The sequence below is a fragment of the Carassius gibelio genome, chromosome B8, assembly GCF_023724105.1.
Source record: "Carassius gibelio isolate Cgi1373 ecotype wild population from Czech Republic chromosome B8, carGib1.2-hapl.c, whole genome shotgun sequence".
NCBI classification, from domain to species: domain Eukaryota; kingdom Metazoa; phylum Chordata; class Actinopteri; order Cypriniformes; family Cyprinidae; genus Carassius; species Carassius gibelio.
In genome coordinates, this window is record NC_068403.1 from 21,123,351 (window position 1) to 21,140,837 (window position 17,487).

General features: G+C 36.4%; 1 protein-coding gene across 1 annotated transcript in view; it reads left to right on the forward strand.

Moving 5' to 3' along the window:
• Nucleotides 1-17,487, forward strand: part of si:dkeyp-14d3.1 (transmembrane protein 132C) — a 207,553-nt gene that overhangs the window by 135,125 nt on the left and 54,941 nt on the right. The window contains exon 4 of the mRNA XM_052563064.1: nt 7,331-7,517. Within this exon, the coding sequence (XP_052419024.1) occupies nt 7,331-7,517 (187 nt within the window). The remainder of the gene's footprint in view (nt 1-7,330; nt 7,518-17,487) is intronic.

Genomic DNA, 17,487 nt, shown 5'->3' on the forward strand with positions numbered 1-17,487 from the left:
TTGAGAACAGCATACTTACAGATGTCAAACGGCTCCCTTTCTTGTCCTTTTTCAGGGCTCTTTTGGAGACCAAACTATCATTTTCTTCTGTCAGATTTGGCCGATCTAGAATTTTACAACACACACAAACACATTTGCTTTCTGTACAATCAAATATTACCTGAGGACATTTGGCGAAATATCAAAATATTGGCCTATAACTTTTCGAGGTCCTGAATTTTTTTTCTCTCAAGCTTTTCTCATCTTTTTTTCTTTTCTCATGTACACTTTTTATCTCAATATATTTCTCCTTTACTTGACTTTGTTTTAATGAGGTCAACTCAACGTTTTGCCATTATTCTGCAATGCATTGCCTTTTTATCTCACAACATTCAATTCAGACTCACATTCACAACTAGAGTGAAATATTATTCCTTTTTCCTGTCGTACTGGAGAAGTGCCACTGCTGCAAAGTAGTAGAATGTGGGTTCTCTTCTATAAATGTAGGTGGTTGTGTTAATGTACTCATCTATCCGAAGTCAAAATTTTGCATAAGTTTGGAATGAGCCAAGTCTGCATCTTAGTTTCAATAGTTTGGTTTATCGGTGGGTTGATCGTTTTGAGTCTTATCTGGCTGGTTTGATGCGATAACCACTGTTCTTTCTTGTTCACATTTACTGCTGGTGCTAATTGTCAAATTCATAAAAATAACCTATTTGAATCTGATAAACCTTTTGTTGTAGTTGTTATCACTGTAATATAAAGGAGTTGTTTCCAAAGATAATCCTTAGTAGTTAATAAGATTCTGTGCTCTATTACTGACAGTCGAAGTGTCTGGAGATGATGTTTGCTGTATACTCAATACTGCTAATTAGATAGCAAAAAATGAAGCATATTTCAGATTTATACCCATGTGTAATCATTCTAAACCTGGAGGTTTTCTGTAACATATGCATATGTGCAATTACATAAAATACATGTAATGTCTTTGTCAGAGTAGACATAAATACTTAAAATGCTTTTATGCAAGAGATTTTGTTGGGAAAAGGATATGAGATGATAACGCACACACACAAAAACACAAGACACTTCTGGCTGAAACTTTTACTCCCATAACTGGATAACGCAACCACTTTCAATTATGTCCGTTCCCAGAGACCTGGAACTGAAATAAATCACTTAAGTGGGGAAATTGTTTATTTGCTCTGTCACTTGATTCTCCATGGCATTTAAATGTGGTCCCAGCAGATACTTCCTGGGTGCTCATCTGACCTGCTGTGTCTATAGCCTCTCCTCTGGGATGAGGAACTGTAAACCTCTAGGAGATTTACAATACAAGGAAAAGTTATTGTTATCATTTCAGGGAGGCTGTGCTAACTTGACTATTAGTGACAGAGAATCTTATAACTAGGGGTGGGCGATAAACGAAGAAAAGCGATTTTGGACTATCGCATTTCCGCGCTCATCATTTGAAAATTGCTTAAAATAGAAACGCAGAAATGTAAAAAGACATCTCTTTATTGCACACAAGCAATATTGAAACTTTACTTGAACTTAGAAAGCAGTGAGAAGAGTGAGGACTGATTTCATGAAGCAGTTGCAACTTTTTCATGCTGTTTCACCATAAAAACCTGGCATCTGTTCACATTGAATATACACTAATTATGCACTATACATTTTTATTCTTTTCTGGCCAAACACTACTCCTTTCTATGCAAATAAGGCTCATTACAAAGAAATCACATTTCTCTCTTACCGTCAACAGAAAACTGGTGAACAGTTTTATTTTAAAAGATTATTTACTAGTTGTTTCAGCAGTAAATTGTAGGCATGCAGGCAGATATTTATTTTAAACAACCTTGTGAGAGCCTCAATTTCTTCACATTACCTGATTACATAATTCTTTTAGTGAATCAGCTGCAAAAACAACAGAGACAACGTGTGCTAATAGATGATGCTATCATGTACAAATAGCTGTATTCACAGTGTTCAGATTCAGAAACATGATTTAATAGGGCATGTTTTATAAATGTTCCGTCTTTCTTTTGGATACATATTCATGAAGAAGAATTGTTGGCTTTTATCGAGCATTGTTCTAAACTCTATTCTACTAGTGACTGCGTACTGAAAGATAAACCTTAGCATGTTGTCCTTGTGTTGTGTCTCTGTCCATGGTGCTGAAACACTCATCTAATATCAAACTCAAGCTGCACTGCATGTTGACGGAAAGAAATGGTATCATGTCAATGAACTGGATAAACATATTCTTTATTATGACAAATTCACCTATGTGCATTAGTGTTTAAGGTTAACTGCATCTTAAACTATGTCGGTGTGGCGAGTGGGGCGGGGCCGAGAGGCGTGGGAACGAGGAGTGAGGCCAGGTGTAGTGATTGGAGATGAGCTGCACCTGCGCCCCACCGCCGGTCTTGAGCCCCAAGTAGGAGATGGAAGGATATAAAACTGGAGCGACTATAGTGAAGGACGAGAGAGGACCAGGCCTGGGACATTATTTTATGTGTTTGCTCACTGCGACGGACGCGCTGTTTTGTTTATTTTTGAATATTAAAGTGATTTTTGATTGTGCGCCGGTTCCCGCCTCCTTCTTCCCGATGAATAGGAAGTTTTTATTGTTACAGTCGGCATCATTTGTGGCATGCTGTCGATTACCCCAGGGAGTGATATAAACAAAACAACATGTTTACAGTAATGCACAGTAATGGCACTCCATAGGGTTTAAAAGCAGAAAGAACCCTGATTTTTATTATGTATGTATTTATTTATTTGGTAAAAACACACTATACCAATCAAAGGTCTGTGGTCTTAAGGTTTTTTTTTTTTTTTTTTTTTTTTTTTTTTTTTTTTTTTATAAAAACAGTTTGAAATAGTATATATATATATATATATATATATATGTATATATATATATATATATATATATATATATATATATATATATATATATATATATATATATATATATATATATATATATGTAACTATTTAAAATAACTATTTAAAATAACTATTTTACATTGTAATATACTCTAAAATGTACTTTATTCCAGTGATGCAAAGATGATTTTTCAGCATTAATCCAGTCTTCAGGGGCACATGATTCTTCAGAAATCATTCTAATATGATAATTTGCTGCTCAAGAAACATTTCATATTATTGTAAATTTCAAATGTAGTTTTTCAAAACTATGTTTTTTTGAAGGATTAATTATGTTATTTATATAGTAATTATTAGGTATGGACAACAAACTCTGGTGTGTTTTATTGATGGCATTTTCAATGACGAGATCCTGAGGCCCATTGTTGTGCCATTCATCCACGAAGATCACCTCATGTTGCAGCATGATAATGCACAGCCCCATGTTGCAAAGACCTGTACACAATTCCTGGAAGCTGAAAACATCCCAGTTCTTGCATGGCCAGCATGTCACCCATTTTGTGTACTAGAAAAAGTATTAGATCTTCGAGTTCAGCTCATGAAAAGTGAAAAAAAAAAAAAAGGTTTTCATTTATAATTTTGTTCAGTGTAATTTGTATTCTGTGTGTGTGTGTGTGTGTGTGTGTGTGTGTGTGTGTGTGTGTGAGTGAGTGAGTGAGTGAGTTGAATTGTTGAATGGAAATGTTGATCAAAACAGAATCCAATTTTCTATCTTGTTCCCTACACTTCTTTTTTGCCAGTCTTTTTTTTTTTTTTTTTAGATTAGATTAGATTAGATTCAACTCAACTTTATTGTCAGTATGCAGAGTACAAGTACAGAGCTAATTAAATGCAGTTAGCATCTAAACAGAAGTGCAAGAATATATTGTTTTATATACATATAAGTGCAGAGTTTTCCTTCCTTTCATTCCTTTCTATTATATTTGACTTTTGTCTAAATCTTCTCTCGTCTATAATAAGTATGACACAAACATTTGTATGATTACAAATAGCCAAACAATATTTTGTCTCACTTGCATTTTCAATAGATTTTTCTCACATTAGTTATTTTATTTTTATTTTCTCCCCAAGAAAAGCACAACTGTCAGAGTTGTGGGACAGTTTTAAATGTGCTCGGTGCCTATCTCTCTTTTTATTCTCTCTCTTCTCTTCTGGCTCACTATGGCTCCTTTGCAGTCGCCCCTGAAAGACTGCTGTCACCCTCGATTCTGACATCCTTTTCCTGCTGCTGTACATGCCGTTGCAGCTTTCATATCTCTGCAAATCCCCAAAAACACTTTCTGTCTTCCTCTTTCTAATTTTCTCTGGCTTCCTCTCGCACATGATCTGTATTCCTGCACATGGACTTCAAAGAGAGAGGGGCACTGCAAAATTTGCTGAAGGATGTTTACTGTTTATGATGATTCAGATGCTGTTTTTTGCAATATGTAAAATCAAGCCAGTCTTATGGTAACATTTAAATGTGTAGGGGTTGTAGTTATACTTTCCAATGCAATGTGTGAAAGCTGTATATGTTAAACATTTTTAAATATATTTTCCTTTTGCTTTTCACAAACTAAGGGGCCAAGTTTAAAGGTTTGTGGCATGGGGTTTCCCTCATTAAATGAGATTTTTAGCTGAAACCATGGTCCTTTGTGATTCTTAAAGTGCAAGTCAGCAGCTACCCATTTTGATGGGAAAAAAAAGGATATCATGGAGCAAAAAAAATTATAACCATGGTTCCCGGCAATATATTGGGGTCTTATAAAGTGAAAAGATCGGTCAATGCAAGAAACTGAAAATTATTACCTGTAATCCATAGCCTCAGGCGATTGAGGAAGTCCAATTATTTCCCACATTGGTTCAGTTTTGGGTGAACTTTCCCTTTAATTGAAGTAAAGCTGAAATAAAATACAAATATTGAATTTAGATAAAAGTAAAATAAAATAATTTTTTTTTTTTTTTTTTTTTTACTTTCAGCACCAAAAAAGTTAGTAAAACTGTCAATATTTGTGTTTCCAAGATGAACCGAGGGGATAAATAATGATTTTAAGGTGAATTTCTAGGTCAAGGCATGACTCACTAGACTGCACCACATTTTGTTTTTAACACACACACACACATACACAATCATAATCAATTAAAATCCTCAGCTGAACAGCATTAACCTTATTATAATCAAAAGTAACTAATAATGATTTACAAGACAACAAATGAAGTGGTTCATGGTTCATTGCTTTACTCCGATTCTGATTTTGTGATTGTGTTGGTCCTCAGAACAGCTCGGCATCTGTTTTGACAGGCTGTTGTGAAACTTTGAGGACATGTGTGCCATGGGACGAGACAAACGAGCAGTGTCGGTGTTCCTGGAATGAAAAGCGTTTTCTTCATTTTCATTTGCCACTCAGTGCACCTCTGTTTTGTCAGGAAAATTGGGTTGTTGATTCACAAGTGGGATGTTTCCTTTCAAACTCAGAGTCTGACTCTCTTGCTATTCCATGAAAGGATGATAATTTCTGTAAAAGATGCTCTCAGGAGATAGAGTTGTCGTAATGAAACTGGATTTGGGGTGCCGTTTTCATTTTCCCTCTTTCTGTAAATGTGTAATCAGGAAACTTCTATGCACTTTGAGAGTGTAGATGTTTCTGCTATTCATGTGTCTCTGTTTCTTCTTGCTATAAATATAATATGTCTAGAACCTGCAATGACTTGTTTTGTCAAAAATGGGCTTTGTGTAGAACCTTTTAGTAACATTTACATTAAAAAGTAAATCTGTTTGTTCAGACATTTATAAATCTGATTCATTGTAGTGGTTTATTGTTTTAAATCAGTTGCATTGGAAAGTCTGATTCATTTTGTAATGAATCTGTATGTTCTAACTCCTTGTAGTGTATTGAAAGTCTGACTCATTTTATTGAATTGGTTTGTTAAAAATGTTCTATCCCTAATGTGTAGCAATGGAAATCTGTTCTGTTCTGAATCTGTTCATTCAGTCAGTCCTCTCCTGTATGTAGAATTGGAAAAAAAAAATTCTCAGTTCTTTTAGACAGTCCTCATATACAGTATGCAGCATTGGAAGGTCCATTCATATCACCCTTATCTATGTGTAGCTTTGAAAAATCTCTCATAGGAAAGTCCCATTCGTTTTCTTGAATCATGTTGTTTAGGAAATATTTACCTCTTCAATTTTGGCACTGTCAGCCTATTTGGGATTGCTCATTCATTCAAAACCTATCACTGTTTTGTTTCAAAGTGTGAGAGAGAGAGAGAGAGAGAGAGAGAGAATGAGAAAGGAAAATGAGCTTAAGCTTAAGCAGCTGACTTGTTGCCTCACTTTCCTATCAGACTTTATAGGCAACGTTTGCCCATGAATGTACCCTCCGAAAAACTGATTTCTGAGGCAGCATGCCAGTTTAATGATCCACAACAAAATATAAAGAACAACTAACAACTAAGTAAATGTGTAATTAGCCTACTTTGCGCTAGTAATGACATTACAAGTGGAAAGGGTTGGCCCAAAATGCACATGCACACACAAACTGACCACAAATTGCAGCTTTCAGATAGTTATTTGTAGATCATTTGTTTTCTTATGATTATCCAATTTTTGTAGCTTGTAGTGAATCTTATCTTTTTTTCAGAGCAGTAGCTCAACTCAGACCACTTAAAATCAATAGTAGCTTGTAACTTAAAAACTAAATTTTCAAAGACGCTTCTGGTATCTGGACCTATCCTGGCCATTTGCTTGAAAAGTTCAGGAGTAACTGACGTAAAGCCAAGAAAAACATTAGAAAGGGTGTTGTTGTTCTTCAACCCTGCATGCAATTTGAGGCAAGAGGATCACCACCTCAGGCAGAAAATGAAGTTTCTGTGTCTTTGTTTCTTTTTCTTGCTCCCTCTCTCTCTCTCTCTCTCATTTATTCTTCTGTTCCTGTCAGTTGCACTCTCTGTATGTGTCTACCTCCATCTGTTCCCTGTCTCTCCATATCACTTCCTTTCTCATACCTCCTGCCTTACTTTTCCCCTCTGTTGGGTTTCTCCTCTCTATCCTTCTTTTAATGTGTTGCGGTGCGGTAATCGCTGAGAGCTGTGTCATTGCACTCAGCAGCTCTTTTATGAAGCTTCTCACTGGCGCGTCTCCTTGTTCCTCGATCGACTCGTGACGGTAAACTCTAAGTGACTTGACGTGGCTTCAAACCTGCTTCCTCTGGAGACTTGTTACATCACACAGTCTGTTACTTTAGACACTCTCTATGTGGTCGCATGTGTCAGTTGTATCATTTTTTTATATAAAAATGGATAATTCTTAACGTGAATGGTTCGTGACCTTGTGGCCTCTCTATCAAAATCACGGTATGGATTATTAGAAAACTGTCAGTTTCAAAACACCTTTCTGTCTCTCTTTCTCTTTCTTCAGTGTGGAGCCGGGCTGGCAGAGGGTGGTTCAGGTGGATCTGGAGGTGGACGGTGTCGGAAGTACGGTAGGCAGCAGGTCCATTTCCTGGGCGGTGGAATACCCGGGCATTAGGGCCAGCAATGAGGAAACTGAGATGCACATCTACCTGGCACAGAAAGACCTAGTCGGCATCGTGCCGCTGGCTATGGTGAGAACATCGTCATTTCAGCGGTCTCTCAGAGAGGTGCTGGGTCTCTTCGGGGAGTTCTGGGACTGACAGATAAAAGAGGCAGACTGTCATGCTTTTTAGTTGACTTTGATATAATGTAAAAGAAACCTTCTGGGTTGTCATGACCATTTTTCAGTTTAGCATAATCTCATGTTTTAAAAAGCAATGGTCCAGTAAAAATCTCAAAGACACCAGTGACCAGAATCAAATATTTAAAATTGCATCTACATTTATTTTGATATTCTTAAACAGTTTGCATTCTACACAAAAAAAAAAAAAAAAAAAATGGCACAATAGCTATCACTAGGTCATATCCTTTCAAAAGGTATTAATAGTGGCTAATATTAACTCTCCCAACCAGATTATTTTAAGCCACAATTTGTATTTATTTACTTACTTACTTACTATATTAGTATATAAATATTGTGTACCAAGTTAACAGCTGAATAATTAAGAAATGTAAATGTATGAATATATACACATACACACTGGGTGTATAACATGTACCCAAACACCTACAGTATATATATATTATATAAGCATGCATACACACACATACTGTACATACAAATTCCTTATACATTACACACACACAACATACATGTCCATTCTTAACTATGTATGCTCGCAAATGTTTTACATTTTTTAATATAACTTACGACCCACATATGCCTATATTCAGACTCTTGACAATGGAAAATAATTAAACTAATTAGAACGTAGAATATTTGAGTAAAATAAAAGTTATGATACTATATGTTTACTTGAATATTAACGTAAGCAAGAACTAAATGAAGGTGATAACACTAATCTGATTGCCGGATATCAAAGTTCCTTGTCGAAATATTTACAAACAATATATTAAATGATTTGAAACACTCAGGGCCCTATCAGACATCCAGCGCAATGCGACGCATGGCAAGTGTGTTTGCTAGTTTCAGTCCGCTGCCGTTCACATTTTCCCGTCCAGTGCCACACCATTTAATTAGCAAATGTATTTGTGCCCATTTGTGCGCCCATGGGCATGCTGGTCTGAAAAAGAGGTGTGTTCAGGTGCATTGCTATCGCATTGCTATTTTAAGGAGCTGAAAATAGATCAACTCAAACCTGGTCTTAAGTCTTAAACTTATAACCACAAATACGTAATTATTATGATCTATTATAATTGTTGTTATGATTATACATGAGTTGATATAACATATTATACATTTGTATAATGCATCATGCATTTATTATAATGCCTTAAGAATACCTTTATAATGTATTATAAATGCAGGCTTCATAGATGTAAATGTTATCATTTTACCTTTGAGTATTTTGTCAAATAAAATTAGGTGTGAATACTTGTCATGTGGCTAATGAATTAGATTTTGGGTCTAATGAATGGCTTGATTAATCTCACAAAAAAAAAAAAAAAAACACTGTAACTGCATGTTTTATGGTCTAATCTTTTGCGTTGGTCAATTAAAAGTTATGCATTTATTCTTAAATCTAAATGAACCGTAGTTAAGTATTAATTTACAGAAATATCCAATCTAAGGATATTTACTAAATCACATCTATTTTTAAGTTCACATTTAATAACTAACCAATACCTAACAAGTGTTGTAATTCAAGAAAGTGTAACATTAATCTCTTGTAATCATTATTAATCAGAACAATCAGTGCAGACAGAAACCATTTTAAGGACAGCTTGCAGGAAGGAAATGTGCTTATTGATGTAATACTTTAATATTTTTCTCTGATTAAGAACACCAATCAACCTTGACAGAGGAATATTCAGAGGTTGCTCTGCTATTTCTTCAGATATGTGCTATTGCGGAGTTCCAGAATAATTAAATTTCATTATTTGTATTGAAATTGTGCTTGAATCAAATTGGCTTGAAAGTCAATTTTCAAAGAATGTTATTGAAGTCGTTGAAATGATTGTGTAGATCATGTTTGTGTGTGCATATGAATACACTATCAATCACTACCTCCTTTCTTGCTAATTCTTGTGTTATAATTATTAATCATAAGGAAAAATCTATGTGAATGTGCAGTCCCCAGCTGGCATCTACACAAACATCAATGGCTATATTAATGAGAATGACAATAATAAATATATAGCAATTAGATATGTCACTTAAACTCTTAACTCTTAAAGGTTAAGAGTGCTGTAATATGGGAAAATAAAGCAGATCAATTTCCATCTCTCTTGACACACACTTCTTACATTTCTGAAATCAATAATGGTTGATTGGTCCATTTGTCCATGCAATAATGGAATTAATTTGCTGCAGTCACTGAATTCTTTATGAATTCATTCTAATATGTTCTCTGTCTCCAATATTTTTCCATAAGGTTGCATAATTATTTAACTTAATCTAAGTAATATACAAACTGGTATCTCATTCATAGGTAATCGAACATATGAAACCTCAACATATTTGCAATTTCTGTGAGGTATTAGTGAAATATAGCACCTGTGACGGTTTATGAATTAATCACTCTCCTGTATCCTCTCATCTGAAACCCTGTTTGGCCATCTGAGGGACTTCAAAAGTCTTCAACAGCTGGGATTCAATGCTGTAGTGCTTGCTGTCACACTTCACTGTCCCCTCGCTAATCATTTGGCAGAGCTTTTGCCTCTGCTTTACAAGTTTCCTGTGCCACTTGCTGCTTGTTGGTTCACCCCGTAATTGTCTGGCACATAGTTGTGGTATTCGAGGTCTAACGGGAGAGTTCTGGCCAGGATGAGGCTCTTGCTCTAGACTCTTTAGGACAGAGTGAGTGGCTTGGCTATCGCTTCGCTCCAAACGAGGTCTCAAGTGGAGGAGCTCAGGGACTCATGCATGACCAGGCAGAAGGATTTCTCTCAATTTTTGTGTTTTGGATGCTGAAGAGGTATCCGCTGTGTGTTCGCTGGAGTTGAGCTGAGGTCTTGACGGTAACATTTTATATGTAAATAGGCTAGGACTGTTCAATTAAAAATGTTATTCCGATTATTTTAAGATATAATTACATAATATGCGTATTATTTAATCACATTATTTGCATATATCAGTATTTGCTGAAAAAGCCCACAAATGTTACAGGAGACAATATCTCTCACTAGAGGAATATTCTGCAGTGTAGAATTCATGTACTAGTTCAGTTGTATAACTTGTGAATTTGTGTTAATCTTAATCTAATCACAATGCGTTATATTTTAAATAATTGACTTTACTAAATGTTGTTAAAGAAATGAATACATTTATTCAGCAAGAATGCGTTAAATTGTTCAAAAGTGACTTTTCTGAGATCATTATGACAGAGAAAACTGGTCCTAAAGGTTGAATGGTTACATACTGTATCGTGAAATATGTATGGTTTAAATAACATGCAGTGTTAATTTGCGTAAATCTTGTATTAATTCACTACTTTTTATGCAATACACTGTACTAAATAAGCAATCAAATTTGTTAACAGTTCTAGTTAAACCTGGGTTTACAATATCAATTAATCAATTTTAATCAGTCAGAGGAACCAGTATGATTTTTAAATCTGAAGATATATATATTAGTCTGTGCTGCTTTCTGTTGATGCATGAACAAAACTTCACTAAAGATTACTTGCAGGCCACCTGCTATCCAAAAATTATAGTACGCCTTCTGTTGTGATATGTTTGATGGGAAACAAAGTCTCAACTACTCTAAATAATAAATGTTGTTTTGATGCTCTTTTAAAGTGGTGTCAGTACCACACATACAGTATACATGATATATGTACTCATCATCAAATTCAAAGCAAAGCTGAACTTTTGAGTTAAGAAGGTGTTGTAGCTGGATGACTTCCAGTCGTTACCTCTGCCTCCCAGGCAAACATCTAATTAAACTCCACTCCACATCCCTTCATGGGTTTTCAATCCTTTGATAAATGCTTTTCTATTGCTGTTCATTTCATGAACCAGACAGCTGCATCTCTGCAGACAGGGCTGCTTTTCCACCTGAACACTACTTTAGCTATCAACTGCCAACACTAAACATTATTTCCATAGATCTTCATTTGATAATCCAGATCTGTCTTTACTCACTATTCTTAAAACGGTGTCTGTTTGGGTAGTGAATTCACTTTCACAACCGGTTTAGCACAGGTAAAAATGTATAATTCTTTCTATCCATCCGTCAACATTCCTATCAACCAATCAAATTTTAAGACTTGACTTGATTTTGATTGACATTCATCTCAACCCATCATTTTCCTCAAATTTTTAAGGAAGGGTCATATGTTGTTCCAATAACTACAAAATCAATTCCTATATTGAGATTTCCTCAGACGTAGGCCAGAAAGACCTGTACATTCTGGGTGATTGTGTAATAAGAATAAACCCGTTCCTCTCTCCAGTGAATCATTTAATCATTGAAGTTTTGGATACACATCATAAGAACCTTGCCGCTGGAAGCAGTAATTCATTTTCGAACAGCCCCGGGCGGAAACCAGAGAGGTGAACGTGGGATCCAAAAGCCATTGTACTGAGAGAGTCACCTCAGTTAAAATGCTAATCCACTCACGGGTCAGTGTGGGAGTTTCCCCTGAGCCAAGCGCGGATGTCAGATGAAGCGCGGTGATGTACCACTACCGACCTTTCCTCAGACGCGCTTCCTGGAGGAGGTTACGAGCCCCCCTGTAGGAGCTGATCTTTGGAGCCCGATGACATGAATTAAGCAGAGCGTGAAGAGCCCGGCGCAGCGAGGCAGTGTGATACCGCCACGGCCCGAATGAGTCCCACACCGAGGGTCACTGCAATCTCGATTAATCACCTCCAACAGATGGCCTCCACCGAGAGAGATAGAGAGAGAGAGACAGCTCAAGGCTCTGTTGACAAGAGTGTTGCCTCAGCTTTGCTTTACATCAAGCTTTCATCAGTAATTAGTTTTAATTAGTCTAACAGGCCACATTGTCTTTGAGCCGTGATATGGAGCTAATAGGGTTATGAGGGGTAGAAATAATCCTTTTAAACGCAGCAATTTGTGAGTGACCTCTGCGCAGGTCGTGGGTTATGAACGTAAATAATAATAAATGATTCATAGCTCCAGTGCCATCCGTCTATATTTATGGATTATTAGCTTTCTTGGCCCGTATCGGTCTTCTCTCGCTCTCTTTCTTATAATTTGGTGCATATTTTTCAATTAATGGTGTCCTTCCTGTTAATCAATTTGAACAAAAGGACGTTTAATGGCTTCTCGAAAGCTCAGTAGCTCAACTGCGCTGCGTCAGACCTCTGGGACAGACCGAGAAAGAGAGAGAAAGAGAGGGAGAGAGAGGGCGCATCAAGGGACAGATGAAGAGAGCTGAAGTTTTATGAGAAAATTTTCCACTTTGAAAAACATACAGTGCGAGCGGTGGAAAGGCTCTCAGGTGTACCTTGGCTGCCTGACAGAGACTGAATTTGTCATCTATTTCAATACCGCGTGGCAGAAATGACTCTGAGGAGAGGAATGGAACGAGGGATGAAAAAGAGAGAAAATCAGCCGAGCCTTATGAGTGAAGGAAGGTGATGATGAAAGATATTTCCACCCCTGTGTGTGTGTGTGTGTGTGTGTGTGTGTCTCCCGTCCGGTGTGTGTGTAATATGATGCGTTATGTGGGTCATGTGAAGATAGATCTGCTGCTCGGTAATTGAGGCAGATCAGATTTGTCAGCACAGCAGGAGGCTGTTCTTTGAGCTGGCTTGTGCGCGCACACACACACACACACACACACACTCATGCAATGATTTTAGCATTGATTAGCCCAGTGCCTTCATTATTACAACTGCATCACAGGCAAGGAAAGTGGACATGGACAATATTACACACTCCGACGATGAAGAAACACGATATGGAAATTAATCCAACAATATCTGTCTTTCTAATAAGACAGATCTTTTTTTTTTTTTTTTTACTTTTACACAATACTCATGCGATATTTGATTCAATAAGTATAACATATAACCCAGCACCACTGTTCGTTCAGTCCACTTGATCAGCTTTAATCTACATGCATCTGTGCATAGGATATCATACAGTCTATAGAGTCTCTCTGAAGTCGTGTTTTATTGAGAATCTATAGCAGAAACATGTACCATTGATTTCAATGGCGCAAAGATGAATGTTAATTGGACTCTTAAGTTAACCATGAACCCTGCTCCACAGTCAATTTCACTGGTTACCTAAATCACGCAGTCACATGTCAAGAAAAATATATTCTTTATTAATTTTGTTCAGAATTTAAAAAAAAACAAGTAATGGATAGAAAGAATCACAACAAACATTAACAATTGCATATAATAGCATCATGAGTGACATTTGCATTGGACACAGGACTTTTTAAGTTTTTGTCCTGTCTTTGAAGTATGTTTAGCAACAGTTTGCAGACAAAACTACAGATGCCATTGTACACATTTGGCATATTTGGAGCTGCAGGAAAAAAGTTGAACTCACAAAACACTCTCTAGTATTTGAACTAAAAATCTGTGGCTGTTCACCACTCTCTGTTTTTAACTCTGTGGTTAAATGGGCTTTCACAGAGCAGTAAGTTCCTGCCCCTGATTTGATGGTCCACTCCGTGAAAGTCATTTTTCTCTTGGCTCAACATCCAGTGCTGCCAGCTGCACATTAATAACCCGTAAAGATAACATGTGTTTGCAGCTTAGTGCAATCACACAAACACCCCCTTCTACCCCTACTGCATATTCAGACACTAGAATGAAAAAAACAGAATGTGTTTGCTGCATGTTTAGAACAGATGTACTAGGAAGCATATAAATGCAGAGTTTGCAGTGGATGTTCTCTGGAAAGCATAGCATGTGATTTGGCATTTAAATGCACCAGGTTTGTGGTGTGGTTTGGGTTTTGTGTAAGTCTTCGGGGTTTGAGTTCACTGCTGCGGTGCAAAGGTGGAATATTCTGCATTGTGGTAGCTATTTTTGAAACACTGAAATTTTTTTTTTTTTTTTTTTTTTTTTACCTGTATTCTGTATGCCAGAAGTGGAATAGTGAATTATGCAGACCCCTGAAATTAACCAAAAGATTTTCAGAGGTTCTTTTCTTTTCTTGTCTTGCCTTTTCTTTGTTCTTTTCCTGATCTTTTTTTTTCTTTCCTTTATACTTTTTCTCAACACATTTTGCTTTCCTTGTACTTGTACTTCCTGCCACGTTCCCATTGCCTTTTTATTTGCTTTGCTATTTTCCAATTAATTTCCTTTCTATTACCTTCCTTCTTTTCCCTGTTTTACTTGCATGTCCTTTCCTTTTGTTTTCTTTCCTTTCACTTTCCCTCTCCTTTTCCTTTCTACATCCTCCTAATTTCTGTTCCTTTCTATTCCCTTTTTTATTTCATTTCCTTTTCCATTTGCATACTTTCCTTTTCCTTCTTTTTTCTTTTTCCTTCTTATCATTTTTACTTTCTTCATATTTTCTTTTCTTTTCTTTTTTTCCATTTCCTTTCCTTTCCTTTTCACATCCTCCTTCCTTTCCTTTCCTTTCCTTTCCTTTCCTTTCCTTTCCTTTCCTTTCCTTTCCTTTCCTTTCCTTTCCTTTCCTTTTCACATCCTCCTCCCTTTCCTTTCCTTTTCTTTCTTTTCCTTTCCTTTTCACATCCTCCTCCCTTTCCTTTCCTTTCCTTTCCTTTCCTTTTCACATCCTCCTCCCTTTCCTTTCTTTTCCTTTCCTTTTCACATCCTCCTCCCTTTCCTTTCCTTTCCTTTCACAGCCTCCGCCCTTTCCTTTCTTTTTCACATCTTACTCCTTTCCCCTCCTTTCCTCCCCTTTCCTTGTTTTCCTGCTCTCCTCTTCCCGTAGGCTTTGATTTAGACTATGAAAGTGTATCATATTACATTTCTTAGCATGCTGTGAAACACATTATTTCCACAATGACAGCTCTGAAATATGAATCCCTAGTGCCTAATCCATTAGTCCCTCTCTCCTCCTTTCTTTCTTCCCTCTCGATCACTTGCTCTCTAGTTGAATTAGCATGATAAAGTGCAGTAGTTAATTGGAGCAGCCATGGAGTTCATATGTGCCATAATGCAGGTAATGTTAATGAACAGGGCTTTCGAGCGCTGATTAATAATGTCCTATTCACACACATTTCTTCAATTCAGTTCATCTTAATCCTGGCGTGCAATTCACAAACGTCTTGAATGAGATTTTTTTTTTTTTATCTTTAAATAAGAGAGAACACTGTCACATGCTCATCAGTGTTTGCCTGTGTGCGTAAGTCGGTCAAAAACACTTGTGCAACAGATGCTCCATTATTTTCTATGATGAGCACTTCAGAAATCTTAAGCAAATTGACACAAAAGGATGCACATTGATTCAAAACTCCTTCAAGCTTAATAGAGCTGCAGTTTAGCCGTTTCATCTTTTGATCACAACACAATTCATGTAGTCTAAAATCATATCCTGTTTCCTGCATACAAAAGCACACCAATAATCCAAACAGGAAATGATTTCCCCCTCCGTCAAAGAGCAAGAGACAGAGAGAGAGAGAGAAAGGCCTCAGTGAATCTGCTGCCATAGCATCTAAATCTGCCCTCTATTTAGTGCTCATTTGTTTGTTTGATGATTTATGTATGCATTTATTTGTGTTCACACCGTGCTTTCGCCAGCATCTCGAGTGACGGACTGAAGAAAAAGGAGCTGACAGCTGCACCTGAGGCAACAAGAGACGATGTTCCCGCACGTATGTGTATATGTGTGTGAATGCGCACAGACCAATTGTGGCAGAATATGTGAAAAGAGAATGACAGCAATTATTCCGGCCCACACTGGCTCACTGGTCCCCTTCTAATGCGTTCCCAACGCAGAGCTCCTGTTCGGCTGTTGCACCTCTCTGAATGCCAGACCAAGACACACGCAGAATATTAACATCGCTGATACTGAGTGAGATTTCAGATGCAATTTCAGATCTGTGTAGTGGCTGGAACATCAGAACACACCTGAGAAGGCATATTCATTTTAGCGACGCTTTTTTCTGTGAACTACTTCAAAAACTGATTCAGCATCTTTTTAATGCACCCTTGTCAGATAACAGTGTTAATTTCTTTTAAAAACTACCATACCATTTATGTTTTAAACAAATATCAACAGTAAAGTGATTCACATTTCAAGTAAAGTAAGTAAAGAAAAACAAAATATTTTGCTAAGACTTTATTTTAGGGTGTCCTTAAATAATAAAACATGTAAATAATAAAACATGCAAATAAAACACGTTACATGTACTTACTATTATAATAACAATTAATTATGGATAATTACATGCAACTAACCCTAAACCCAACCCTAATCCCTCACATAGAAAGAAAATTTATATATGAAAATGAAAATGTAATCATAAAATATAAAATATAATAAAAAGTAATTTTGCAAACAAATCTATAATTAGGATAAATCTGATTAAAACACTGAAAGGTTTAAAATTCCATCAATAAATTGGGCTTAAATCTTAAATTGATGTTGGTCAGTGTTTCTAATTTATTTATGGTATTGATATGGCCTTACTTATGGTATTGATATGTGTTGGCCATTAATGTTTTTATGATTTAAGACTTTTTATCTTTAACCACTTAACTATTTTTTATTTACAAATTATTGTATCACTCATGTTTCCAGTGAGCACCAGTGCATACACTGTAAAAAATTTCTTGTTGTTTTTACAAAAACTTTTTGGCAGCTGTGGTTGCCAGAATAATTTTGTAAAAATACAGAAAACTGTAAACACATTTACGTCAAAAACTGTTAATTTTACAATATAAAGCTGTAATTTACAAACAAGAAAATGTGAATATAAACCAGTAAATTCAACAACACACAAAATTAAATCTGTTTTGTACCTTGAAAATACTGACAACCACCATAATAATAAAGATGGTACTGTTTAAGAGAAAGCCACATGAAGTATCAAAGCTCATCACAAGTAGCTTCACCACAAGCAGAAGTATATATTA